Source organism: Phocoena phocoena, chromosome 18, assembly GCF_963924675.1.
Source record: "Phocoena phocoena chromosome 18, mPhoPho1.1, whole genome shotgun sequence".
Classification (NCBI taxonomy): Eukaryota; Metazoa; Chordata; class Mammalia; order Artiodactyla; family Phocoenidae; genus Phocoena; species Phocoena phocoena.
Window position 1 is genome coordinate 2,857,025 of NC_089236.1, and position 27,113 is coordinate 2,884,137.

Below are 27,113 nucleotides of genomic sequence, written 5' to 3' on the forward strand. Positions count from 1 at the left end.
AAGTTCAAGGTGTGATCTTCCAAAGGGTCCGCTGTGAGCAGTGGCTTGTTTAAGGCTGAAATGGACCGATGGCCTTTTACTTCCTTCTAAATCTCTAGGGTACTAAGTCTCACTCCACGTCACAACAGCCAGCACACCTTCTGTGCTAGCTGACCTCCGGCTGGCCTCGCAGTTCAACGTCCTCCTCGCGGGAAGGAGTGTCCCCCATCACAGCCCTGCCCTGCTCCCCGGTGGCTGCCGGCATTCACTCTGTTTAAAAATTCAGATAAAATTCACATCTTTCAAGTGATTTTTAGTATATTCACAAAGCTGTGCAACCATGACCGCTATCAAATTTTCATCATCCCCCAAAGAAACCCCTTACCCGCCAGCACTCACTCTGCACTCCTTCCCCCAGCCGCCGACAACCACCTTCTACTTTCTGTCTCTGTGGATCTGCCTATTCTGAGTATTTCATATAAGTGGAGCCATACAGTAACCGGCACTGTGTGTCTGGCCTCTTTCACTTAGCGTACTGTTTTCAGGAGTCATCCACGTTGTAGCACGTGCCAGTACTTCATTCCCTTTAATGGCAGGATAATATTCCACCGCGTGGATACGCAGTATCTGCATGTCCATTCGTCCAGCGTCAACTAGAGTACGTGTGGTTTGCTTCCACTTTTTGGCTATTATGAATAAAGCTGCTGTTAACAGTAGTGTACAAACTTGGGGGCAGACACATGTTTTCATTTCCACTGAGTATATACCTAGGAGTGGAGCTGCTGGGTCATACAGAAACTGTGTTAACTTTGAGCACTGGCCAAACTGTTTTCCAAACCCTCTGCACCACTTTGCATCCCCACCAGAGGTGTATTAAGGCTCCAGTTTCTCTACATCCTTGCCAACACTTGTTATTGTCTCTTGTTATTATATCCATCCCAGCGGGCAAAAAGTGGTAAACCTCATTGTGGTTTTGATTTTGCACTTCCTTAAGGACTAATGTTGTTGAGCATCTTTTCCTGTGCTCATTGGCCATCTGTGTATCCTCTTTGGAGAAATGTCTATTGAAATCCTTTCCCCATATTTAATTGGGGTTGTCTTTTTATCCTTGAGTTATAGGAGTTCTTTATGTATTCTTGGAGATTAATACCCATCAGATATCTAGTCTTCCATTCTGAGTCGTTGTATCCCTTTCCTGATGCTGTCCTTTGAGTACAGATTTTTAAATTTTGATGATCCCAAATTATCTTTGTGGATTTTTTGGTGATTTGTGCTTTAGCTGTCAAATCTAAGAAACCACTGCCTTACCCAAGGCCACAAATCATCTCACCTATTGAGATGATCCTGTAATTCTTTATCCTTCATTGTGTTGATATGGTGATTACACCTATGGATCTGCAGACGTTAAACCATCCTTGCATCCCTGGAATAAATTCCCCTTGATCATGGTGTGTGGTCCTTTTAATGTACTGTTGAATTGGGTTTGTTAATATTTTGTTGAGGATTTTTGCATCTATGTTCATCAGGAACACTGGTCTCTAATTTTCCTTCCTTGTGTCTTTGTCTGGCTTTGGCATCAGAGTAATGCTGGTCTTGTAAAATTAATTTGCAAAGCGTTCCCTTCCTTTCTGATTTTGTAAGAGTTTGAGAAGGATTGGTATTTTTTTCTTCAAATGTTTGGCAGAATTCACAATGAAGCCATCTGGTCCTAAGCTTTTGTTTGTTGGGAGAATTTTGATGCCTGATTCAATCACCTTACTAACTAGTAACTGGTCTGTTCAGATTTCCTATTTCTTCATGATTCGATTTTGGTTGGTTGTATGTTTCTAGGAATTTATCCATTTCTTCTGGGTGGTCCAATCTGTGTCTAATTGTTCATAGTCTTCTTACAATCCTTTGTATTTTTGTATTATCAATTGTAATGTCTCCTCTTTCATTTGTAGTATTATTTGAGTTCTCGCTTTTTCTCGGTTAAGTGTAGCTAACAGTTGTCTATTTTGTTTTTCTTTTCAAAAAACCAGCTCTTAGTTTCATTGATCTTTTCTACTGTCTTTTTAGTCTCTATTTATTCCTCTCTCATCTTTGTTATTTCCTTTCTTCTGCTAACTCTGAGTTTAATTTTGTTTTCTTTTTTTGTTCTTCTTCTTCTAGTTCCTTGAGGTTTATAGTCAGGTTGTTTATTTGAGGTATTTCTTCTTAAATGTAGGTGTTTATGGCTATAACCTTCCCACTTAGAACCACTTTTGTGGCATCCCATAATTTCTGATATGTTTTGCTTCCATTTTTGTTTCAAGATATTTAAAATTTTTTCTTTTGATTTCTTTGACCTGCTGGTTTTCCAGGAGTATGTTGTTTAATTTCCACATATCTGTGTAATTTCCAGCTTTCCTCCTGTTACTGATTTCTAGCTTTATGGCATTTTGGTCAGAAAAGATAGCTGGTGTGACTTCAGTCTTCTTATGTTTGCTAAGACTTGTTTGTGACCTATCACATCATCTGTGCTGGAGAACGGTGCACGTGCACTTGAGAAGAATGCGTATCTTGCTGCTGTTCAGTGGAATGCTGTGTTTGTCAGGTCCGTCTGTGTAAAACATGGCTCAAGTCCAGCGTTTTCCCGTTGATTTTCTGTCTGAATGATCTATCCATTGCTGAGACTGGGATACTGAAGTTCCCTATGATAAGGTTGTCTGTTTCTTCCTTCAGATCTGTTAGTATCTGTTTAATACGGTTAGGTGCTCTGATGTTAGGTGCATGTATATTTATGACTTATATTTTCTTGATGAACTGACTGCTTTATCATTATGTAATAACCTTCTTTGTCTCTTGTTACCATTTTTGGCTCAGAGTCTCTTCCGTGTGATGTAAGTATAGCTACCCATACTCTCTTTTGTTTTCCATTTGAATGAACGTCTTTTCCCATCCCTTCACTTTTGAGTCTGTGTCCTTAAAGCTGAAGTGAGTCTCCTGTAGGCAGCTTATTGTTGGGTTTTATTTTTTTAATCCTTCAGACACTATGCCTTTTGACTGGAGCATTCAGTCCATTTACATTTAGAGTAATTATTGATTGGTAAGGACTTTTTCATGCCATCTTATTAATTGTTTTTCTGGCTCACTTGTAGTTTCCTTGTTCCTTTTCTGATTAACTTCCTTTGTAACTTGATGATTTTCCATACGGTACACTTTGATTTCCTTCTCTTTATCTTTTCTGAATCTACTGTAGGTTTAGGCTCTATGGTTACCATAAGGGTTACATAAAACATGTTATAGATATAACTGTCTATTTTACACTGAGCACAATTTAACTTTGATCACATAAAAACATTTACCCTTCTTTTACTCCTTTTCTTATATGTTTTTGATGTCAGAATTTACATCTTTTTATATAGTGTATCTATTAACAAATTACTATAGCAACAGTTTTTTTTGTTGTTTTTTTTTTTTCTCAGTATGCAGGCCTCTCACTGCTGTGGCCTCTCCCGTTGCGGAGCACAGGCTCCGGACGTGCAGGCTCAGCGGCCATGGCTCACGGGCCCAGCCGCTCCGCGGCATGTGGGATCTTCCCGGACCGGGGCACGAACCCGTGTCCCCCGCATCGGCAGGCGGACTCTCAACCACTGCGCCACCAGGGAAGCCCGCAACAGCTATTTTTTAATACTTCTGTCTTCTAACCTTTATACTCGAGTTAACACCATGTTGCAATATTGAGTATTCGGCACCTGATCATATGCTTGTCTTTACCAATATGTTGTATGTTTTTATGTTACTAATTAGCCTTATTTCAGTTCAGCTTGAAGAATTCCTTTCAGGTTTAGTGATGCAAGGCAGAGTTAGTGGTGATGAATTCCTTCAGCTCTTGTTTATTAGGGAAAGTCTTCATCTCACCTTCATTTCTGAAGGACAGTTTTGCTGGGTAAAGTATTCTTAGTTGGCAGTTTCTTTTAGCACTTGGAATATTCATCCCATTCTCTCCTTGCCTATAAGGTCTCTACTGAGAAGACTTCTCATAGCCTTATGGGGTTGATTTCTGTGTATGAAAGGATTTTTTCTCTTGTAGCTTTAAAAATTCTTTTGTCTTTGATTTTAGACAGTTTTATTATTATGTATCTTGGAGAAGACTGTTTTGGATTGAAATTTCAGGGTGGCCTGTTAGCTTCATGAACTTGGGATATCCAGATCACTCCCCAGGATTGGGACGTTCTCAGCCATTAGTTCTTTAAATAAGCTTTCTACCCCTTCTCTCCCTCTCTTCTCCTTCAGGGATTCCAATGATAACTACATTACTTCTCTTGATGGTGTCCCATTAAGTCTGTAGGATTTCTTCAGTTTTTTTTACTTTTTGGTCCTCTGACTGGATAATTTCGATTGATCTGTCTTCTGTTGATTCTTTCTCCAACTTGGTCAAGTCTGCTGTTGAAGCTCTCTATTGAATTCTCCAGTTATGTTCTCTATCTCTTTGTTGAACTTTTCATTTTGCTCTTGTATTGTTTTCCTCTATATCATTAAATTGTTATTCTGTGCTCTCTTTTAGTTCTCTGAGTACCATTAGAACAATATTTTGAGTTCTGTGTTGGACAGTTCCTGGATCTCCATTTCTTTGGGGTCAGTTGCTGGGCCCTGAGGCATACATGGCAGTGGAGGTCAGCCCCAGGGGTCTAGGCTGGCGTCTTGCACTCAGGTAGCTGCAGAGGCCTGAGGTGCAGTTCCCAGGCTCCACCAGGAGGGGTCAGAGCGGAAGTGGAGGGCACGTGTGCCTGGGGGAGAACTGGTGAAACCTGCAGGGTCTGCGCCGTGCCGCACGCTGGTTTCTTTGGCGGCAGAACGTGCTGGGTCTGTCTGCAGAGCAGGTCTGTGATCCGCCATCACTCCTGCGACACAGCTGCTGTTGGCGGCCCCTGCTTCTCCTCCTGGTTCCTCGCCATCTCTGTACCTCTCACCTTTGCTGATCTGGGGTGGGTGAAACTGAAGTGGACCTTTGCACGTGTCTGAAAGGCTGAGGAGGCTGGTCACCTCCCCTCCCCTCCTTTCCCAGTGAGGTGCACAATGTCCGGCAGGGAAGCTCCCTCTGGACGTCGAGTGGGGCTGGCAGGGGGCCGGCAGGATGCAGCAACGTGCAGCTGCTCCCTTCTCGTCTTGTGAGGTTATTCTAAGGCTTTTTACTTCACTGTTCCTGATATTTCTTAAGTGGACTCTAGGACTCTCCCAGAGAGGTTTTTGCTCAGGGATAGCTAACTGTTGATCTCTGTGGGGGACTGAGACTGGGATCTCCTACATTACCATTTTGGTGACTTTACTCTTGAAATTCCAGTCTTGATTACTATTGCTTTGTAGTAAGTTTTGAAATTAGGAAATGTGAGTCCTCCAATTTTCTCTTCTTTTTCAGGACCGTTTTGGCTACTCTGGGTCCCCTGCATTTCCATATGAATTTTATAATCAGCCTGACAGTTTCTGCAAAAAAGGCAGCTGAGGGCTTCCCTGGGGCGCAGTGGTTGAGAGTCCACCTGCCGATGCTAGGGGACACGGGTTCGTGCCCCGGTCTGGGAGGATCCCACGTGCCGTGGAGCGGCTGGGCCCGTGAGCCATGGCCGCTGAGCCTGCACGTCCGGAGCCTGTGCTCCGCAACGGGAGAGGCCACAACAGTGAGAGGCCCGCGTACAGCAAAAAAAAAAAAAAAACAAAAACAAAAAGCCAGCTGAGATTTCAATAGTGATTGTATTGAACCTGCTGGTCAATTGGGAGAGTGTTACCATCTTAATCGATAAGTCTTCTAATCCATGAATGCAAGACATCTTTTCATTTATTTGGGTCTTCTTTAATTTCTTTCAATGATATTTTATGGTTTTCAGTATACAAGTGTTAAACTTTTTTGTTAAATTCATTCCTAAAAATCAGTTTATTTTTGATGCTATTGTAAATTGAACTGTTTTCTTAATTTTGGGGGTTTTATTGCTGGAGTACAGAAATACAACTGATTTTTGTTATTGATCTCATATCCTACACCCTTACTGAACCTGTTTTTTAGCTCTAATAGATTTTTGTAAATTCCTTTGGATTTTCTATGTACAAGATCATGTTACTCACAATAGAGGTAACTTTACTTCCTCCTTTCCAGTCTGAATGTCTTTTCTTTTTCTTGCCTAATTGCTCTGGTTTAAACCTACAATACAATATTGAATAGAAGGCAGACAGTGTTGTCTTACTCCTGTCTTAGGGGAAAGCTTTCAGTCTCTGACCACTGAGTAGAATGTTAGCTGTGGGTTTTTCCTAGATGCTCTTTTATCAGATTGAGAATCGGCGCTGACCCTTGCTTCCTTATCCAGACACTGATCAGTCCTCAAGTCCTGACAATTTTATCTCAATACATTTCTTATATTTTTCCCTTATATACATGCCTACTGTCAATGCCCAGATTTAGAAACTCATCATCTCTTGCCTGGATTGTAAGAGCTTTAGGGCAGGGTCTACGGGCATTTATTTTTGTAACCAAAAAAGCTGCATTCATTAAACAAGATCAAGATGCTATGAAAAAGAAAGAAGACGCATCAGCTACTGGCAATAAAAATATAATCATGAAAATCAAAACTAAAACCAACCAAGCCAAAAACAGGAGGAAGAAAAAAAAAAATGAAGGCAATCTCCCAATATAACATTAAACAAAAGCATAACAGGAAGACCTGAAGGAAAGAAAGAGAAACTTGACGGAGGGACGTCAGTTTTCCTGCACGATGAACATGGTATTTCGAACAACCCTCCTGAATGAAACAACTGAAATGCTGGATAAAAATATATTTTGTAAAAAGATTTTGTGAATGCATTGCTGAGATAGGAGGGAATGAAATATTATCAAGATGATCAAGTAGATCATTTTTACAAATAAAAATGGATGTGTCTAAGTATATGGTAAACTCACTACATTTTTATGTTTTCTCTGTTACTTGGATGGATTCTTTTCTCCCTGCCTTCAGTCTCTGTACCCTCCACCTCATCCTCTGTATTGAAACGATAACTCTTCCCTTCTGTTTATATCTGCTCACGTCCCTGCTCTGCTCACAAAGTTCAGACCTCTCCTCCTGTCACACGTCACTTGTCCCTCTTCCCCTCCTCCTACCCTGGCTTCCGTTGGGGCAGAATCTGAATCAGAAGTGACCAAGCCCAGGTAAGAGGTTATCTCGTACTCCCTGAGGCAAACCTGAACACTCCCCGCTCTATAGCAGAGCATCCCAGACTGCATCATGTCATTTTTCACACTATCTTATACACACACGTATCTTTCCTAAAAGACAATGTCTGTCAAATGAAGTACCACATGAGGAGAAACGGCGGGGCTGGGATCAAATGGGAGTCGTGGTTTATTTCTAAATGACGTAGTTGTAAAGCATCTCTCTCTGAAAAGGTCTTCTGGTTGATTTGGGAAAGAAGGGTCGAGTAAGCAAAAGAACAGGACAAGATCAGTTAACATGGTGTTCTTCAGACTGTGAGGCCGTGTTCTACAGTGGTCTGTGACACCAGTACAGCAGGTTGTAATGAGCATTTAAAAAATTAAAAAAAGGGAAAATACTAGAGTGCAGTGCATACAATCAGAGAAACTTTTAGTCTGTGGCACTTCTGTTTCCCTTTTACATACCTAAACGTATAACGTAAGCATTTTTGTATTGTGGGTTTGGTCAGAATGCTTGAAAGTCAATGAGTTAACAGTTCAAGGACACTGATAAGAAAATCAGTGCTACTGTAAGTACAGGGAGATGCCAAGGATATAACAACACATGAAAAAGCTTAAGATGGGTGATCTTAAGATAGTGGATTTCCCCCAACAGGGAAGCAGACGACGAAGAGATCAAGAGCCCCTCTCCGCAGCGCTCTGCATTTACTGCTCGACTCTAGTGATTAGAAAGCAGGCTCTCGGATGTGGGCCAGTCTCTCCCGATCCTGCTTCTACCGTCCTGTCTCCAGAGCGATCACGAAGCCTGGCCATCCTCTAAACTGAACAGAAGGAGCTGTAGGTTACAGCTTAGGCTCATGGGGTGTGAGCGTTCTGGGGCGCACCACCCTGGAAAATGAACGGCAGTCAATTTCAGGAGTGACCACAACGAGCAAATGCAGATGTGAAAGTAACTCAGGTTACCGAGTAAGGAGCGTACCAACGTCGCTTCCCAGACTGGACCATGTACCATGCTAGCACTGGACCTCATCATCGGGGAAGTTGGGGGAAGGTACGTGGGAGCGATGTCTGCAACTTACGAGTAAACTGTTTCAAATACGAGGTTATCAGAAATCATCAGGACGAAGTGCTGTGGGTCCTCCCGGGACCAGCGGCCGTGGTTCCCCCAGTGACAGACGGGGCTGGTTACTCTCTCACCCCCAAGACCAACCACCTACAGCGGTTCCCTCATTTCAGACGAGCCCGCGCAGCGGCACTTGCTGTCACGCTGCTTTTCTAAACTAAGCTGAGGCCGGATATTATTCTCCAAGATCTTCTTATGTATTTACTTATTCACTTTAATTTAAATTCCACATAGGACGGGTTCAAATTTCTGGAGGATATACTAAGTTTTAAGAGGGAAAATGAGTTAGAAAAAGTGTTATGAGATAAGTGTAAACGATCATTTGATTTATAGGCCTCCATTGCTTTCATTTAAAAGACTGAGCATGAAAGGGCTGTTTAGACTCTACGCCAGCTTAAGTGGAAAAAAGTTATTGCTGAAAGTGTATAAATCATTTCAAATATTGTTTGATTTTAGCTTTTAAGTGTCTGAATTTTTCTAAATGTTCTGAGAAAGTCTGGTTCACTTTTTACTCTCCATAAATCAGCAAGTATTTCAAAGCTTCCCTGAGACTTGAAAAAATATACACATGTGAAAAGAATGATTACGTCATCACTTAGTTAGAGACCTGAAGAGAAAGTATATTAAATAGATGAACTAGATGGGTGCTTGCTTTCATAATTATTAATTATATACATTACAAATCGAGATGTAAACGACTCCAAGGTAAACCATTCTCATACATGAATAACCTGGTCGGGGAAACAGTGCTGGAGCACATGGCCGTGGGCGCACTACTCCAGGGACTCAGTGGCCTGGCCCACGGCTGTCCTTGCGGGGCAGGGATCAGCCTCAACATCCGGACCGAACAATGCCGAACACACAGGGATGTCCGTCTGCTTTCATGTATTAACATGCTTCTGCTCTCAGCCATCCTACGTGCAACTGATGAAGTTATCTTTCCCGCACACCGTCTGTATCATGAAATCCCCCCTTTCAATAATCATGTATTACACTGACAAGAATAGTAACAGCAATGCTACTTAACATTTGTTGTGTGTTCAATACGTGCCAGGCACTGGGCTAAGTGCTTCTGACATGCGTGATCTCACTCCCTCTCCACAATAACCACACAGGTCAGAGCTCACCGTCACAGAGGAACATCTGAGGCCCCCGAGCGGGCATCTGAGCCTAGAGGTCCATATACGCATTGCGCCTGCATCACCCACCACGTGGGGTGACCTCACCCTTGGGGGAGCCTCTGTTGCTCATCCCCCCCGCCCCCAAGAACTCCAGCCTCCCTGCCTGTGTCCACACCTCACTGCCTCACTCCTGCCTTCATAATCTGAATACACACTCTTGATCCAGGAATAGGCTCAAACACACGTGCTGGCTCGCTTTCAAATCACAGATCCAACCAGAAATATGCCACTGAGACCGTGAACACAACCAGGATGCTCAATGCCCCTAGTATTACTTGGTGCGATTGTGAAAGTTCAAGCCACTGGACCAGTGAAGGACACCAGGGTCACAGAAATACTGAAAAGGGGCAGCAAAACATTATTTATACACGTCGTGAGGTTTCATCTATATACGTAAATACACATTTAGAGAGAGAGAGAGTGGTATCTGGAAAACCTCCAAAGTCCAGTGAATATGTTTCAAAAGCAGTAGGTGGTATTCATTAAGAATGCCAGCCACAAAATCAACAAACGAAAATAAATAACTTTCTATGTGCCGATGATAAACAGCTAGAGGAAGCGGGAAAGAGAGACCAACAGACCCATTCACAACAGCAAAAAAAAAGAAAAAGTCATACAACAGGAATACATTTAACAAGATGTATGAGGCACTTCTAAGAAGACCAGTAAATATCAAACGGTGTGATAGGAACAAGCAGATCCATAACAGAGTAAGGCATCTGTGTAAAAAAAACAAAAACAGAACAGCTGATAACAAAAAACTTCACAAATGATTATCCAGCCTCAGCAGGAGCCCTGAAACGGAAGCTCAGACACAAATCTTGTATACGAAACTCAGCATCTCATAAAGGAGGCCTTTTCAAATCAGTGGGGAAAGTGGGTTTTTCAAAAACCAGTTAGAAAAAGTAAAGCTGGTTCCAAATCTCATACTTTACACCACTAGAGGCTTAAGTAATCAAAAATTTAAAAGTCAAAAATAAAGCCACAAGAGTCTAGAAGAAAATACTGGCAAAAATTTAAATATTCTCAGGCTAACAAGTTATTTTTAAGCGTGACAGGAAACTCAGAGAAAAGCCTGATAGATTTAACTAAAAACAACAATCACCACCATCTAGCAAACTGACAATAAAACCTTCTGAATGTTAAAAAAAAAAAAAAAATACAAACGAAGTTGAAAGCTGAATAACAAGATGTGGGAAATATTTACAACAAAAAAGATAAAAGGTTAACATTCCTATAAAAATCAGTAACAAAAAGATCAACCTAAACACGGGAAAATGACAAAAATAGGCAATTCACCCCCTAACTTCCATACAGATGGAAAAATGTCATAGGGGAAGATGCTGGTTTTACTGGTAATAAAAGAATTACAAGTAAAAATAAGTTACAGCATGTGTGGCCTATCACACTGTCAAGGGAACGCCATCTGGACTTTAACTTTGCACGTGTGCGGGAAATAAACTGCGTGACTTGCAGCCCAGCAATCCCACTCTGAGGAATTTACTGTGACAACAGAGCAGCCGGGCGGGCGCACACAGTCTGCGTCCACAGGCTTACCTGCTCCATCACCACCACCGCCCTCTTGGCTCAGGGGGCCACATGACGCCCCCCTCCATGGGTCCCACTTCCCGCCCTCCCCTCTTCTCCCGCCCACTCTCCACTGAGCTCTCGTCGGGAGCACAACTGCCTGTATTTTCACCTGCCCCCTTGACGGCCCCCTTCACTCTTCTGCTGCAACAGAAACCCGGCTCTCCCCGCGATCTCGGGCCCTCCCCCGGGTCCCCGGCCTGGACGGGAGGCCGCGGTGCTGCCCAGCTCTCCGCTCCCGCGGCTGCGGCCACTCCTTCCCGGAGGCTCTCACTTCTGCCTCATCTTCGCTCTCGCCAAGGCTGCTCCTGTCGAAGTTCTGAGGACGCCAGCGACCGCACAGCGAGTCCTTAAATGCCCCTCCCCCCGCCTCAGAACCTGCAGCTGCCCTCACAGGACGCCGCAGGAGCACCCCAGGGGGCACCCCGGGTTACGTGAGTGGCCCCCGAATGCCACCGCCCGCGTCCCTGCAGGAGGGAAGCAGGCAGGTCAAGGGTGGAGGCGACGTGAGAGGGCGACGAGGTGGAGCCGTGCGGCCTCCAGGAGAGGCCAGCGCAGGAGTGAGCCTCCCCGAGCCCCCGAGGGGGCCGGCTGCCGGCACAGTGACTCTAGCCCATGGCTCGTTTCGGCCTCCCGACCTCCAGAACCGTGAGAAGAGAAACGCCTGTGCTGCTTTAAGCCACTAAATGGGCAGACACCTGTGACAGCAGCGACAGGAAGCTCACGGCGCCCTGGCCTCCTGACTCCTTCCCTTCTTCCTCTCCTTGGGGGACGCCGTCCTCGGCCCCAACTCGTGTCTCGCACCCACGGTTACGCCTGCACCATCGCTGTCTCCGAGGCCCTTCCCTCACTCTAGGAGCCGGTCCCAGACCCCGCCGGGACTCGGGACCCGCTGAGCCCGCCGCCTGCGCACAGGCCGCAGCCCCGGGACTCATGTTCTCTCCGCCCGGCAAGCCCACGGTGGGTCATCAGGACAGCTCTGCACACTCCAAGGCCACCACCTCCTCCCGTGCCACCGGACCCACGTGGCAGAGCCACAGCTCTGGCCAGAGCGCGGCGCCTGAGCCCCCACGGCCGTGCCGTGGCCCGGCGGGCCTCGCCTGCCTCCTGTGGGCCCGGGGCCCCTAACGCCGTCTTGGGAGCTAGCAGCGCCACGTCCCCACTCACTCCCTAACGCCCGCGTCCTGAACCACAGAACAAAGCAGCCCGAAGGGAACGTCCACCACGGCCCCTCCGGACCCCAGCCTCTTCCCACAAGCGTGCGCCGGCGAGGCTGACCCCGCGCGCCTGTGGAAGACTCACCCCCGGCCACGTCCCCACCGCTCTCCACTCTCGGGCAGCGTTATTTGTCAGCCTCTGCAGATCCTTCCCACCAGCCTCTGCGTGTCATTTCTCTTCTTAAAAACCAAAATGAAATCCAACAGAGAGACAGCCTCTCTGCCCCACGCCCCCTCCAAGCCCCATTCTTCTCCCCCCGGCAGGAAACCACCAGAGCATCCCCAAGTCCCCTCCCTCCGTCCTCTCCTGACCCGCACTCACTGGGCCTTCACTCCCACGGCTCTACCGGGACTGTTCTCACCTGGGTCACCAAGGACCCAAGAATACAAACCACACGACAGCCCTTGCATGAGGCTCAAACAGGCAGAGCTAGGGGTTACCTCGTGGGGAAGGTGCATTGACTGAGGGGTTCAGTGCCTGAGGTCCTGGAAATGTTGGTCTCCTGACCTGGGTGGTGGTTACAGAGGTCTGTACATATATAAAAATTCATGGAGCTGTATATCAGGATTTGTGCACTGTATGTAAGTCATGTCCAATAAAAAGGTTAAAAAAACCTTCAATAAATATTTGCTGGGCGTGTACCTTGCATACCGTGTGGGGGCCCTGGAGAAGCGGTGAATAAATGAGAATGGGCCTTGATCTTAGGGAATTTCACTCCATTTGGGACGACAGGAATTAGTCAAATGACATCAAGAAATGAGAACCTGGGGTGAAGGATAGGGAGGGCAGACCTGCTTTCTGTGAGACTGTGCGACAGAGGAAGGACGGGGTCTGGAGAAGCGGCCTTTCCCGGGAGGCGAGCGTGGAGAAGAGGAGGGGGCTCCGGGCAGGGGGTGCGCCACAGCCTGAGGCCAGAATGCAGGACCCGCAGGACCGTGGCGGGAAGGCCCACCCCCGAAGGGTTTCCAGGGCGCACTGAGAAAAGGTCTCGCTGCAGAGACAAGGGCTCCTCACTAACTGCCCCGCGTAAGGCCAGCCCACCCGGAGCAGAGGCGGGTGAGACGCACGTCTGTGTCTGTGGGAGCTGGTTCCATCTTCAGGTGCGTGTGAGAGAACAACGTGACACGGTGTCCCAGGGGACGGGGCCAGAGTGGGAGGGAGACCAGCTGCAAACCCTTTCACTCCTTCGGATTTTTGGTCACATGCATGCATGACTCAAACATAGTTAAAACGTAAGATCAGCATCACTCAACCAGAGGCCTCTTACAGGGGCTGGTGCTGCCCCCAGAGTCCCAGGGGCACAGGTATAAAAAGACACCAGGACGAGCCCTCTGGGCCCCGAGCTCCCTGCATCCTGCCCACGCTCACCATGGACAAGAACGGGACCCACTCAGACGATCACTAGGGCGGAAGCTTCTGGAAATGTAAACAGCATCAAATCTACAAGACACACGTGTATTTTTAAAACGCAAAGTCGGCCTGGTAAAGAACAAATGAATATCCTGGATTTTTAAATTTCATTTTATCTAGCCTATGTGAATTTGCAGGCAAAAGAAAAAAAGCATAGCACTGTTCATGAAAACCAAGATGAAAATGAGAGTCGGTGACTTGGCTCAAAGGACTACATTATAAAAACAACCGGGTAGTCACATAATTTCCTCATGTTTTAAATCAGTGAAATCTAGAGTTGCAGCTGTCCCACAAACTGAAACCATATAAATTTTTAGAAAGTGAGTCAATTGTGAGATTAAAGTTTCAATTTGTAACACTTCTGTGTTTTAGTTACAAAGTCATAAATAAACCTAGCATGACAGAGAAGGTAAATATTTTCTCGGTTGTTTATGCAGCCAAAGAGGAAAGGAATTTAACATGCAATTAACCACTTAGGTTTTTCTAGGTATGTGCCATATGGTCTTTGTATTTAAGATAGAGAAAAAAATAAATATTGTTTTGTTTAATCTAACGTTTGCTTAGCAACGTCAGATACTCCAAACTGTGCCACCTGGGCATGCCTTTACCTCCCAGGAGACTTTTTTCATTTGTACCAGAGCCAGGGCATAAGAACAGGAGGAAATGTAACCTCTTCCCCAGGGGGAAAAAGAGCTAAAATAGGAGAAATGAGAGTTTCTACCAAATAATTGAAGTGGAATCCTCTGGAGAGAAAATGATGAACTTTTAACCACCTTGGGGTCTAGTTCTACTGTTTAATAGACAGTATTTTTTCTTTTTTTTTTTTACACATTGAAAAAAAGAGACATTTATGCCATTCTTTGAACCCACATCTGAGCAAGTGTGAGGTAAGAATAGCCAAAGGTCAGAAGCAGACCTCAGATGTCTATATAAAGGCTCCCACGTGATCAAAGCTTTCTCTCACCAGGCTTTCTTTAAAAATAACTAATAAGAAAACATCTGATTGCCATTTTAATCTAGAGAGAAATCATTTAATAGATAATATTTCCTTATCTTAGTGTTTTATCAGTTAATCTAAAATTAGAGCTTTTAAAATAAACTCATGAATGCTTGATGCCACATGGTCAATAAGCTGACACAATTTTATTATGAACTGAACTTGTGACATCTCCTATGAAAAGCTTTGAAATACACATTCAAAATTAAAGCTATAAAACCGGAATTCTTCATGTGCTGGAATGCACACATGTCGGGTATCTGCATGGATCTCTATACACACTCCACGTATATATTTTGAAGAAAGAAGTTCTTCAGCGAGCAGGAGAGAAAATAACCTCTAGCGGTAGCACACCCCAACCGTGGGGAGCAATGACGTCCTCTCGTGGCGAGTGTTTTTGTTACCTTTCTTCTTTTTGAGACTCTTGAAAAACCAACCAAAGGGAAACACCACAAGGCAAGCACACACGGCAGGGCTGGCCCCAGCCTCTCCCGCTCCCTCCCCTCTGCGGGCTCAGCCCTCCGGGGTCAGGGGCGGCGCGTGAATGAACGTTGACCCGGGTGAGCACACTGGGCAAACGACCAGGTCACCCCTGACTGCACTCCAACTCCCAACTGGTCAACTAGCCGCCACTGTCCTTTGCACATATCATCATGACAGCGGCAAACACCAGCTTAAGAATCTGCTCGAAAACTTGAGCAGTTTCCAGACGGGAAGCTCTCAGATCACATGTGAGTTGCCTGATGAAAGTTTATCAGTCTGTTCTTTGGGAACTCACAACACACATCCACAATAAATGTCCTACAACTGATGGTCCAAGCGACGTAGCACAATGTAACCCTAAATTAATAGAAAAGGGCACAGCGCTATACTGTAAGAGTGGTAGAAATAGGAAATACGTTTAAAATTTCAGTTTTAGCTGGTATTTGGGAAAAAGCTATTTCAATCAGAAGATCTTCTCCACCAACACCGGCTGACCCGGGTGTGCAGGTCCCCCGCTCAGGGGCGCTGTCTCCCTCCATAGCTCACAGCATCCTCTCTGTAGGTGAACACCTCCCAAATCTACACGGCTCCCGCCAGGATCTGCTTCCTGGCCTTCAGACCCATGGATCCAACAGCATCCTCACCCCAGACTAAACCCTTCCCCTCTGCACCCCTCCCGTCTTCCTGTTTCACTGACGCCACCCCCTGCCCACCGCGGGGGCCGCCCCTCCCGGCCTATGGAGCGCCGGCACCAAGTGGGTCTGCGGGCTCCTGAGCCTCTGACCCTTCTCTGCCCGCCCAGCCGCCTCTTCCTCCTTGTAGCTAACCTCACAGTGTCACCGAGATGCACCTGAGGGGTGTTCAGCCCCCAGGGATGCTGGCCCAGCCCACCAAGGGGGAGGAAGAACGCAGGGCCTGATGAAAACGAAGGCGCTTCTTTTCCTCACCCATCCTTCAGGGGAGAAGCCTGCCTCTGGAAATGAAAACTAACATCCCAGCGTACCCTCTGTACCAGCTGTACCAGCTGTATGATGCATCGGAAAGCCTCAATGTGCTGTAGGTTGTCGTATAAATTATATTTTCCTTTTCTCATTGTTTAATTTGAGGAAATAAAATAATTCACTGGAGAAAAACAATCTCTGGAGATGAGTAGAGGGGAAAACTGCCCCTCCTCTGGTCTCGGGGGACTCGAGAAGTCTCTTGTCCATCTCACGTTAGAACCCGGCAGTCGCCCTGAACCCAACTTCCCGCCCCGGCCCCGCCAGGCTCCCCACCCACCTTCCACACGGTCCCCGAACCTGCCCGACACCCCCTCCCCCCACCAGGGCTGCCAGCAGCGCTGTCCCGACGACGCGGGAATAACTTTCCAGCTGGTCCCCCAACCCCTCTGTACCCCATACCCGGCAGCCGAAACAGCCTTTCAGCACGTAGGGCACGTTCCACACACCAAGAATATACTCCTATACTCCACAGAATGGCCAATTTATCAACCACAAGCCTATTAATCAGTTTAAGAAAGAAAATATTTCTAAGACTTCTGTGCTCCCCTTCCTTGCTCCAGCGGTTAGCACGGCCTCAATTCTGGGCTTACTATTCCTTCGTTTTCTTTACAGTTTTACTAAGTTATGTAGATATCTACGATAATGCACTGCTTAGTTCTGCATGATTTTGAACTTCATATAAATGTACAAAATCTATTTCTTCTGAAGCTCATTTTGTTTTTACATTTTGCTTCTCAAGCTCATCATCGCGATTTCCCTGCTGCCCAGTATCCCAGCCGATGAATACGCCCGAAATCATTCATCTATTTTTGTGCTCACAATCGCGTGGGTTCTTCCCAGAAGCCCCCTCCTTTCCCCCCCATTTACAAACAGTGCTGTTGTACACATTCCTATCCTCAACGCTTAGGACCTAAGACAACACTTTCTCTGGGTTCCACGTAGCAGGTGAACTGCTGGGTCACGGGGTCTATCCTCAACGTTAAGAGGTGACACCCAGCTGATTTCCAAGTAGTCACGGCAAACGCAACTCTGCCCACGTGTGACTGTGACTCCATAGCCTGGCCAGCACTGGTCACTGTCTGTGGTTTTCTCTGTCGCCTGATGGGTGAGAGTGAGACAGCATCCTGACGCGGCTTCACCGCATGCCCCAACGAACACCGAGGTCATCTTATGCAGTGCATTCAAGGCACCGTCTGTTCCAAGATGGTACTTTTTTTTTTAAACATCTTTACTGGAGTATAATTGCTTTACAATGGTATGTTAGTTTTTGCTGTATAACAAAGTGAATCAGTTATACATATACGTATGTCCCCATATCTCTTCCCTCTTGCATCTCCCTCCCTATCCCACCCCTCTAGGTGGTCACAAAGCACCGAGCTGATCTCCCTGTGCTATGCGGCTGCTTCCCACTAGCTATCTATTTTATGTTTGGTAGTGTATATGTCCATGCCACTCTCTCACTTTGTCCCAGCTTACCCTTCCCCCTCCCTGTGTCAAGTCCATTCTCTATGTCTTCATCTTTATTCCCGTCTTGCCCCTAGGTTCTTCAGAACTTGTTTTTTTTTTTTTTAGATTCCATATATATGTGTTAGCATACAGTATTTGTTTTTCTCTTTCTGACTTACTTCACTCTGTATGACAGTCTAGGTCCATCCACCTCACTACAAATAACTCAGATTTCATTTCTTTTTATGGCTGAGTAATATTCCATTGTATATATGTGCCACATCTCCTTTATCCATTCACCTGTTGATGGACACTTAAAGGTTGCTTCCATGTCCTGGCTATTGTAAATAGAGCTGCAATGAACATTTTGGTACATGACTCTTTTTGAATTATGGTTTTCTCAGGGTATATGCCCAGTAGTGGGAGTGCTGGGTCGTATGGTAGTTCTATTATTAGTTTTTTAAGAAACCTCCATACTGTTCTCCATGGTGGCTGTATCAATTTACATTCCTACCAACAGTGCAAGAGGGTTCCCTTTTCTCCACACCCTCTCCAGCATTTATTGTTTCTAGATTTTTTGATGATGGCCATTCTGACTGGTGTGAGATGATATCTCATTATAGTTTTGATTTGCATTTCTCTAATGATTAGTGATGTTGAGCATTCTTTCATGTGTTTGTTGGCTGTCTGTATATCTTCTTTGGAGAAATGTCAATTTAGGTGTTCTGCCCATTTTTGGATTGGGTTATTTTTTGCATATTGAGCTGCATGAGTTGCTTGTATGTTTTGGAGATTAATCCTTTGTCAGTTGCTTCATTTGCAAATATTTTCTCCCATTCTGAGGGTTGTCTTTTCGTCTTGTTTATGGTTCAAGATGGTACCTTTCATGTCCTGTGTTTTTTGTACCACAATCAAAACTAATTAATTTAAAAAGGAAAAAAATCCTTTTCCAGTTACATGTGTTGAAAACCTCTACTTCCAGTCTGTAGCTTTTCACTGTTTTTCACCTGGTTTTTTGATGAACGGAAGACGCAGATTTTAATACAGTGGAATGTATCAGTCTTCTGTTTTACAGTTGATGTCTTTTGTGTTGTCTGTATGACATGCGAGTCTGAGCAGGAACAGAAGGGAGCTGTCAGAAAGACACTCCCATCATCTCTACGAATTTAAATCTTTACTTATTTATCACAGCATGAGACGGATCCAAGTTTCATCTTTTCCATATGGACGATGGATAGCGACAGCACCATTTAAAATAAACCAATCTCTTCTCGGCCCACAGACCTGCAGTGTTATTCAGCTTATGGTCAAGAGGCCGTAAATGTGCTGAGCCAGCTTTCAGGCTCTGGGCTCTGCTCCACCATCTGTCCCTGCAGCCCTTGCAGCATCGTTATACCGTCCTAATTCCTACAGCCTCCTCTGAGTACTAATCCCGACGGGGCAAGCCCGCCCACCTGCCACTGTTCTTCAAAGCTGCTCCTCGGCCGTCGCGCTTCCACATAAAATCATACTCTCAGCTCATCAGCTTCAAGCCAACGAACGAGGAGAATCCCATTACGTTAAGAGTGTAGATTAAATGGAGAAAAAGTGCTATTGTTTTTATATCAAATCCTCCTATCTAGAAGTGCGGTTCAGCTCTCTGTTTACTTAGGATCCGGAAGTTAAAGATAATATGCTTGGGGAGGCACCACCTTATATTTTTTTCTTGCCTTTATTTACAATTTTTGTGTTTGTTGCTGGTAAACAGAGATGGATTAAATTTTTATGTATTGTTTATCTAGAAAAGTTGCTAACTTCTCATTAATTTTAATAATTTACCTCTACACACTCTGGATTTTCTCAGCAATCAATCATCTGCAAATACTGACAGTTGTGTACCTTCCTTTCCAGTGCTTCTCTCTTTTCTTCTTGTCTTCCTATCCTGATGGATACGACACGGAAGGATCCCAGCGAGCACCCTGGTCTTATTTTCTATGTTTACGGGAAGGTTTGTTACGGGTCTCATGATGAGCTGACAAATGGATGAGAGGCCGAAGTTGCTAGGCAGGAAGAACAGAACACTTGTGCAAATCTACACGAACGCTCAGACGTTAAAAAAAAAGACAAGCCTTTAAAGAATGCCTTTTTTCTCTAAATGTAGCTATGCTTCTTCTAAAGACCTCCCAAAACAACTGGCACAAAGAGCTACAGCTTACTGACCATGAATGGGGGAGGTAATCTCAGTGAAGAGATAAACCTTTATATTTTCTCAAAGGAGTTAGAATAAGGATAGTGGACTTAACAACAACATCCTTCCTTTTAAATTAACAATAATTTACTGAGAGTTGATGCAGAATTGGGTACCAATGTCACCTCATCTTTGTATATTTAATAACTACACAAAAGAAACCTGCATGGTGAGGAAATCTGAGTTCTCTTCCTTTTTATTTTTCTAACATTGTTTTTATTTTTATTTTGGCCATGTCACACGGCTTAGAGGATCTCAGTTCCCCGACCAGGGCCTGAACCCAGGCCACGGCAATGAAAGCACTGAATCCTAACCACTGGACCACCAGGGAATTTCCTGGGTTTTCTTCTAAAAAGAGACACAGCTCAATTATTATAAGACTTAAGGTAAAGAAAGCTGGGGGCGAGCAACTCAGCCAAGCTGAAGTGGCTTCAGAAAGCAGCCCAGTCCCTCCTAATATTGGTGTCCCTACGACTTTACTACCCTCTGGTGATATAACCACGTGGAGTTCAAGTCACACTGATTTTAAAGCTAAGCAAAGAAGAACATAAAATGAGCACAAAAGCACGTGGGTCAGGCAATGCTCCGTAAACGGGAAAACACCCTTAAAGGATGTCGTTTTTCCCTAAATGTAGGCACGTGTCATTATGATTCCGCTGATGGAGAGTGAGACTCTTCTTCTTATTACAGATTTTCGCTAGTACGGATAATTCAAGTACACAGCAGTGCACAGCACTGGAACAACAGATTTCTTACGTATGTGGTCAAAAATAGGAAGGCAGTGTGACTAGCATTAGGCCTCACAAATAGATGGCGAAGCTTCTATGACAATCAAACACTGCTGATAAGGAACCTTACGAAGATGAAATTTCCTGTGACTTTCCTTGTCTGGTAAAGATGACCAGTCCCACATGTTCGAGTATTAGGACCTGAAGATCTAGTGGACAGTTACAGTTTACTGATGAACTTAAACTCAGCACAACACATGCTGGTATCCAACACTGTTATCAAATGAAACCACATTTATTTGGCATCTTACGGCTTACAGAGCATTTTCAAATGAGCTTTCTTTCTATGAGATGGGCTAAGCTGGACCTTCCGGTGGCCACCATGCCACCAAGTCAGGGCCACCTCCCTGAGAGTAAGACAAATCCAGAGAAAGACACAGCTGAAAGACGAAAGAAGGAGAAACATTTCTAACAACACTGTGTAAGAATTAACTCAACCCAGCTAACCGGCAACCAAACAGACCGACCCCTGCACCTTCCAGCCACGGGGCTCAATAAACACCCTTTCTGCTTAAGCCACTAGGAGTCGGGTTCCCATCGCTTGGACCTGAGGTCCCCAGTGGTATGAAAGCGCCAGTCTCACGCCAGGACCCAGGGCACTCTTCCCCAGCACGCAGCTTCCTCACGGAACCTGGGCTGATGAGGACACGCGGCTTCAGGGTTGGGTGGGAATCCCGACACCACCGCTCACTACCCACGTGACCCTAGACAAGACACGTAACTGGCACAAGGCCCCCATGCACCCCTATGACGGGCAAGCATCGAATTCACAGGGTCCTTCTGAGTCAGGGTTTTTGCCAAGCAATCGGACGGAGTCTGGCACCTGGTCCTCAGCGAATGGTGGCGATGCGCCCGCTCTCCGTCCTCGGACAGAGCACCGGGGATGCCCGTCACGGTCCCGACACAAGCGGGTCCTCAATCAGTGTGGATTCTCGTTGCAGTGCGAGCGGCTGGGGACCGATCATCACGTCCATCTTACATCGCTGTTCTTGTCACAAATAAATGATGACAAAGAACACAGACTAACTCCAAGGGCCCTTCTATAGCCCACTTCCCTAGGAATCTAGAAAAACCCTGCTAGCAGGAGGAAAATAAGTGCATGTAAACGGACGGCTGTGGGCAGTGAGTGAGTCAGGCGTTTCTAGCACTTGCCCCTCAGGAAACCTCAACATCCAGGAGAGGATTTCACACCCCGCCCACTTGACACGTACACCCATTCAATGGCACACGACAGGGTCGGAACGCCAGACTCACAGTGTTTGGGACGTACGGTAAGCCATAGAACTTCTCCTGGGTGTCCCTGAGGATGTCTGTGGTTGAGCTCCTCAGGGGGTGCTTCCCGTGGTAGATCTGATCCAGAGCAGCATAAAAGACCTGATGGAAGAACGCACCGGTTTAGTTTGGGCACCACGCTTACATCTATGATGCAGGCGACCAAAGGTGTCACAAGTCTACCAGAATAATAAATGCAAGTCGCAGCTGGGCAGTCACACGTATAAGTGTATGAGGCTTGAGACGTATTTCGCATTTCATACCACATTTAAGACCATGTTAATGATGAAAAGGAAAGCTCTCAACCTCTCCATGATTAAGGTTATTAAGGAATTCTGAACCCTATCTATAAGGTACTCTTTCTGTACAGTGTAGTAAATTAAATTTGTGACCACAGAACTACACACACACACACACACACGCACACACACACACACACGGAAGTATATATATATATGGAAATATGAAAAAATTAAGTTATGACCTGTGACCTCCTGGAGCTAATAAATACTGTTTGGCTTCTTCCTAGAATCCTGATATAATTAAATGAGAAAAATGACGGGGTGAGAATCCTAGTTCGTTGATGAGAGGTGAAAGGCGGGGTGAAGTGAGGTGAGGAAGCAGGGGTGTTACACAGGATTCAGGAGCAGCTGTCGGAGAGTCTGAGGCCAGGACCAAGGCAGACCCCAGCCCTGCTGTCAGGGCTCAGAGGAAGCAGCTGCTGGGCGGGGCGACCCTGGCTTAAGGAGGTGACTGGTAGGGAAGGCTCACTCCCCTCCAAGGAGAGGACAGAGGCCACTGAAACATGACGGGAGAGTAAAGCATTAGAAGGAGTTTAAACATGAACCCTGCTGCGTGTTTACCAAGCTCTGAAAGCTAAATTTTGCGCAGAAAACCTCAAGTAAAGTGCTTTTTCACTGCAACATTTGACTTATTAACATTGTTTGAATTTTACCTGAAGCAAGCAAGTAGAAAATATTCTATCTTAAAAGAAAAAACTGTCAAGTGATTGTTTCCGATACGTTATCTTTCGGATTCAAAATAGGAATTTGTAGAGAATGTGCAGCTGTTGACTTGAAAGAAGTGAGGATTAGTTTGTATAAAAGAAAAAATTTCAATGACCGCTATAACTTCTGGCTTCATCTAGATAGAGAATTATGGTTCTAAATTATAAAGTCAAGTTTAAACCTTCGCTGGAAAAATATAGACATTTCCTAAATATTGCTTTGCTCTAACTGGCAATCTAAACATATACTAAATACAGCTCTTGCCATTCCATGTTCTGTAATGAGTAACAATATTGGGTTGGTCAAAAAGTTCGTTTGGGTTTTTCTGTAAGCTGCAACATCGTGCAGAAAAACCCGAACGAACTTTTTGGCCACCCCAATATTTCATGCTCATTTGCTGATGAACCAAACAATTCTAAGCGATAAGCCCACCCAGGGGGTCCTGCGTGCTTGGGACCAGGAACCTTACAGCTGCAGAAAAACAGGAGCTATTTTTAAAATAATGCACAGCAAGAAATAAATACAAATTTAAAAGGCACAATTTAAAAACCACTACTGATACCCGCTTAGAAATCTGCAGCAACTCCCTTCCACCCTGGGTTGTCCCCACGGCTCGGGGGATGGCTGTGTGACAGGAAAGCAGCGCGAGCGGCCCTTCGGGCGGGAACCTCCTTCCCTCCCTTCTCCTCCAGCTTTTCAACCCCCCTCTCCCTCTCTCTCCCTCTCTCTCCTTATTCTTTTTGGAGGGCAGAAGTACAGAATGGTTGGTTTTCCTTTTCAGAAGAAAATCACTGGAACAAGTGTTGCAAAGGACGCCAGGACACGGGCTTTTAAAAGGTAGGACTCCCAAGACAGATACCAGTAAATCAGAAGACTACTGCCAAGTAATGTTAACCTTTCAAATAATCCAGAAATCTTTTTGCAACTGTGTGATACAAACAGACACTAAATAACGTTAAGCCATGGTTTTGTCTATAGCAGGCATCTTCTTCACTGAAACGTGTATTTTAAGGTCCAAAAAAACAGAGCACATTCATTACTTTCTAGGGACTGAACTTTATACACCTATAAAGCAATTCAATAGTGGCTACACTTTTAAACAGGTGAGTGGATCATTAGAAAGTGAATACTGCCAGAGATTAAAGATGGGTGTTTAGGCTGTGTTTACGTAACACTCAAGATCTGATGAAGAGGAAGAATTCCATAAACAATCTCAGAAATTACAAATAACCTAAACATCTGGTATCACACAGACCTGACATCCAGATGGTTTATAAAATATATCTCGTCTTTATCTGGAAACCTGGAACACTGGCTTTGAGTTTTACTAAAAACTAAGTCATTACTGTTTAAACTTCACATCTAAAAACACAAATTTAAAAAAAGATACAAAGTGAACAAATAGATACAACTTGGTTGCTGAAATGCACCATTTAGAAGAAGTCAGGTAAAACTTTTCCACGCTTTGCTTTTCCACTGAAATTGGGAAATAACCTTATTTGACACCTACTTCCTAAGGACGGTTGGAAGACCAAATGATTAGTCAAGGTCAAGTTCTCTGAACTCAGACAAAAGATGTTTTGGAAGCATAATTATTATAATAAATGGGTAGCACTGGCAAGAATGTAAAGTTATACATTTATTTTGAATAATATCTGCGGAAAGCTTCAGAACAAAGGCACACACCCACCTGAAGTTGCATGTCCGCTGCTGCACAAACCTTTTTAGATTCGCAAAGACGAGACACCGTATTTCTGGGCAGTGACTTGAGAAACAAAACAACATGTGTGTGAGTAAACAGCACTGTGTACTTCTGAGGCAGGAAGGTTAAAAATAACATCAAATGATACAATTTCATTTTGGTTTAATCATAACTTTGAAATATTTTCGAGGACAAGATAAAGGATGAATACATTCCACTGAATTTCAGAAAGTGGTAATTATCAAATAGGGGTTTGTACGTGAAAATACAGGATTGTAGGGAAGTCAGACATTGGCACTGTTCTTTAAAACTCTAGTTAAAACGTTAGGAAAAGTTAGTACTTTTTCTGTTCCTTTGTTAGCAATGAAAGTCCATTCAAGTGCTCTGTTGACCTTAAGAGCACGTAATGACTGATGACAGGAATCAAAGGTCACAAAGTCAAGAAATAAACTCTAGCCCATGGGGCCAGTCAGTACCGGAGCCGAACAACATATCCCGACAAATAACCATGATAATGAACTGTGCCTTCATCTATTTTCCAACCTGAAAGAACTGCAGGGCTTGGGAACTCAGTCTGGTTAACGGCCCTATACAATTCAGGGCTTCCTCTCCGAGAGTAATCAGGCATAATCATGTAACATCACGTATTCTCTTACAAACTAATAATGTAGCTGAGGAAGTGCTGTAGCCAATCTTACTCTACTTTTTGTTTTTTTTTTTGGTACGCAGGCCTCTCACTGTTGTGGCCTCTCCCGTTGTGGAACACAGGCTCCGGATGCGCAGGCCCAGCGGCCATGGCTCACGGGCCCAGCCACTCCGCGGCATGTGGGATCCTCCCGGACCGGGGCACGAACCCGCGTCCCCTGCATCGGCAGGCGGACTCTCAGCCACTGCGCCACCAGGGAAGCCCGCACTCTACTTTAAAACCATTAATGCTGGTGTTTACTGAAGACAGCTGCCATTTTATACAATTCTATTTACAATCTAAATCAAGTTAAAAGCGCTTCTAAAGAGAAACGAATTATGTAAGAGACTTATGGCAGGTTACTCTGCACTACAGCTGTATAGACTAAACACTGGTGAGTGGTAATGTGAGCTGTGAGCTGGAAGGGGAAGCAGGCACTGCCGCGGGTGTGCGCACATGTGTATCTATATATCTACACAGATCTCTCCCCAGGGCCTAGAACAGTGCCTGGCACACAGCAGACACTCAGTGCAGCACGTCTGCAGGAGGAGTGAACTAACGCAAGGACGACCCTGACTTCTGTAGCAGGATGAAGGCTCAGACAATAAGGCCTTTTCTCTTCTCTTTCCGTTTGGCTATAAGAAAAGCAAACCAGCCAAAAAAGGCAATTTTTCAAGAGTTAAAAGACACAGACTGAAGGAAGCTGCGCAGCGTTAACTTCTGGTGCAGGGAAAGGCCTGGGTCTTCCCGACATAAAACGAAAATCTCCTGCAACAGCATTTGAAAAAGTCACGGTTCAGTGAAGTCATACACGCCAGCAGCTGTATCAAGATGTTCAGCTTTCTTCAAACCCTACTTTACATTATACCTTCTGTTGGCAGGACTGCTGCTGCACTTGGGTTTTTCAAGCGTCACAAAGCTTTAATGGTTTTATTTTCCCATAAAAAAATAGTACGTGTGGAAGGATTATCAACAAACAATGGAAACTCCTGGGGGCAAGCACTTTATTAGACCTGAGGGACAGAAAGAGGTGGAGCTGGGGTCCCAGCAGCACTGCCCATGTGCGCGGAACCGTAAACGGAGCTACAACGAGCAAGAGGAAGGAGGACCCTGCACAGGAATGTGAAATCACGACACAGAAGGGCTTGACTGAGGGGACAACGTAGAAGTGGGACCTACAAAGTGCACAGGCGTGAAGCGGGGCTGGGGGCCGCAGGGAGAAGGGCCCTGAGCAGAGGCACGGAAGAGGGGGCCTGGGGGCTCAGCCAGACAAGGACGGGGTGCCCACCCTCAGATCCTGCAGGAGGCCACTGGAGAGTTTCGACCAAGGAAGTCACCTGGGCCAAGTTGTGTTCTGAAAAGATTCCTTTGGCTGCAGTGTAGACACGCCGTAGGAGGGGGCCAGGAGTGGGGACCAGTGACACACACACACACCACCAGTGACCTCAGCCAGAGCAGAGTGGGCAGCTGGGGCACGACTGGGGCTGGACTACGGGGGAAGAGGCAGGCCGGTCAGGGGGCCGAGGTGGACGGGGAGCAAGGTCAGGTGCGGAGGCGCAGGCACTGAGTGGGGAGTGGAGGGGCGTCCATGGCCGTGGTCCTGGCTCTCGGTGAGGTATACAAGTCCTGCCTGGAGACAGTGAGGAGGAAATGCCAATACTGGGTCTAAGAACCAAACCCAACAGACTCCTTTCATCTGTAAGTAGTTTACTTTGAGGCCAGTGTCTCCCAAGATTCAAACCCATCTAGCAAGGGCAAACAAACGGACAAATTTAAGGAGGCTTCATTCTTTCCTGCTCAGGTTTACAATAAAACAAAAGACGCAACGAAAAAGAGCACAGAAAGACAACT

At 45.4% G+C, this 27,113-nt stretch overlaps 1 protein-coding gene across 1 annotated transcript in view; it reads right to left on the minus strand.

Annotated features, from left to right (window-relative positions):
• Positions 1 to 27,113, minus strand: part of MIPEP (mitochondrial intermediate peptidase) — a 133,506-nt gene that overhangs the window by 33,471 nt on the left and 72,922 nt on the right. The window contains exons 15-16 of the mRNA XM_065896321.1: positions 24,566 to 24,640; positions 21,851 to 21,970 (exon numbers count right to left, since the gene is read on the minus strand). Coding sequence (XP_065752393.1) covers positions 21,851 to 21,970; positions 24,566 to 24,640 — 195 coding nt within the window. The remainder of the gene's footprint in view (positions 1 to 21,850; positions 21,971 to 24,565; positions 24,641 to 27,113) is intronic.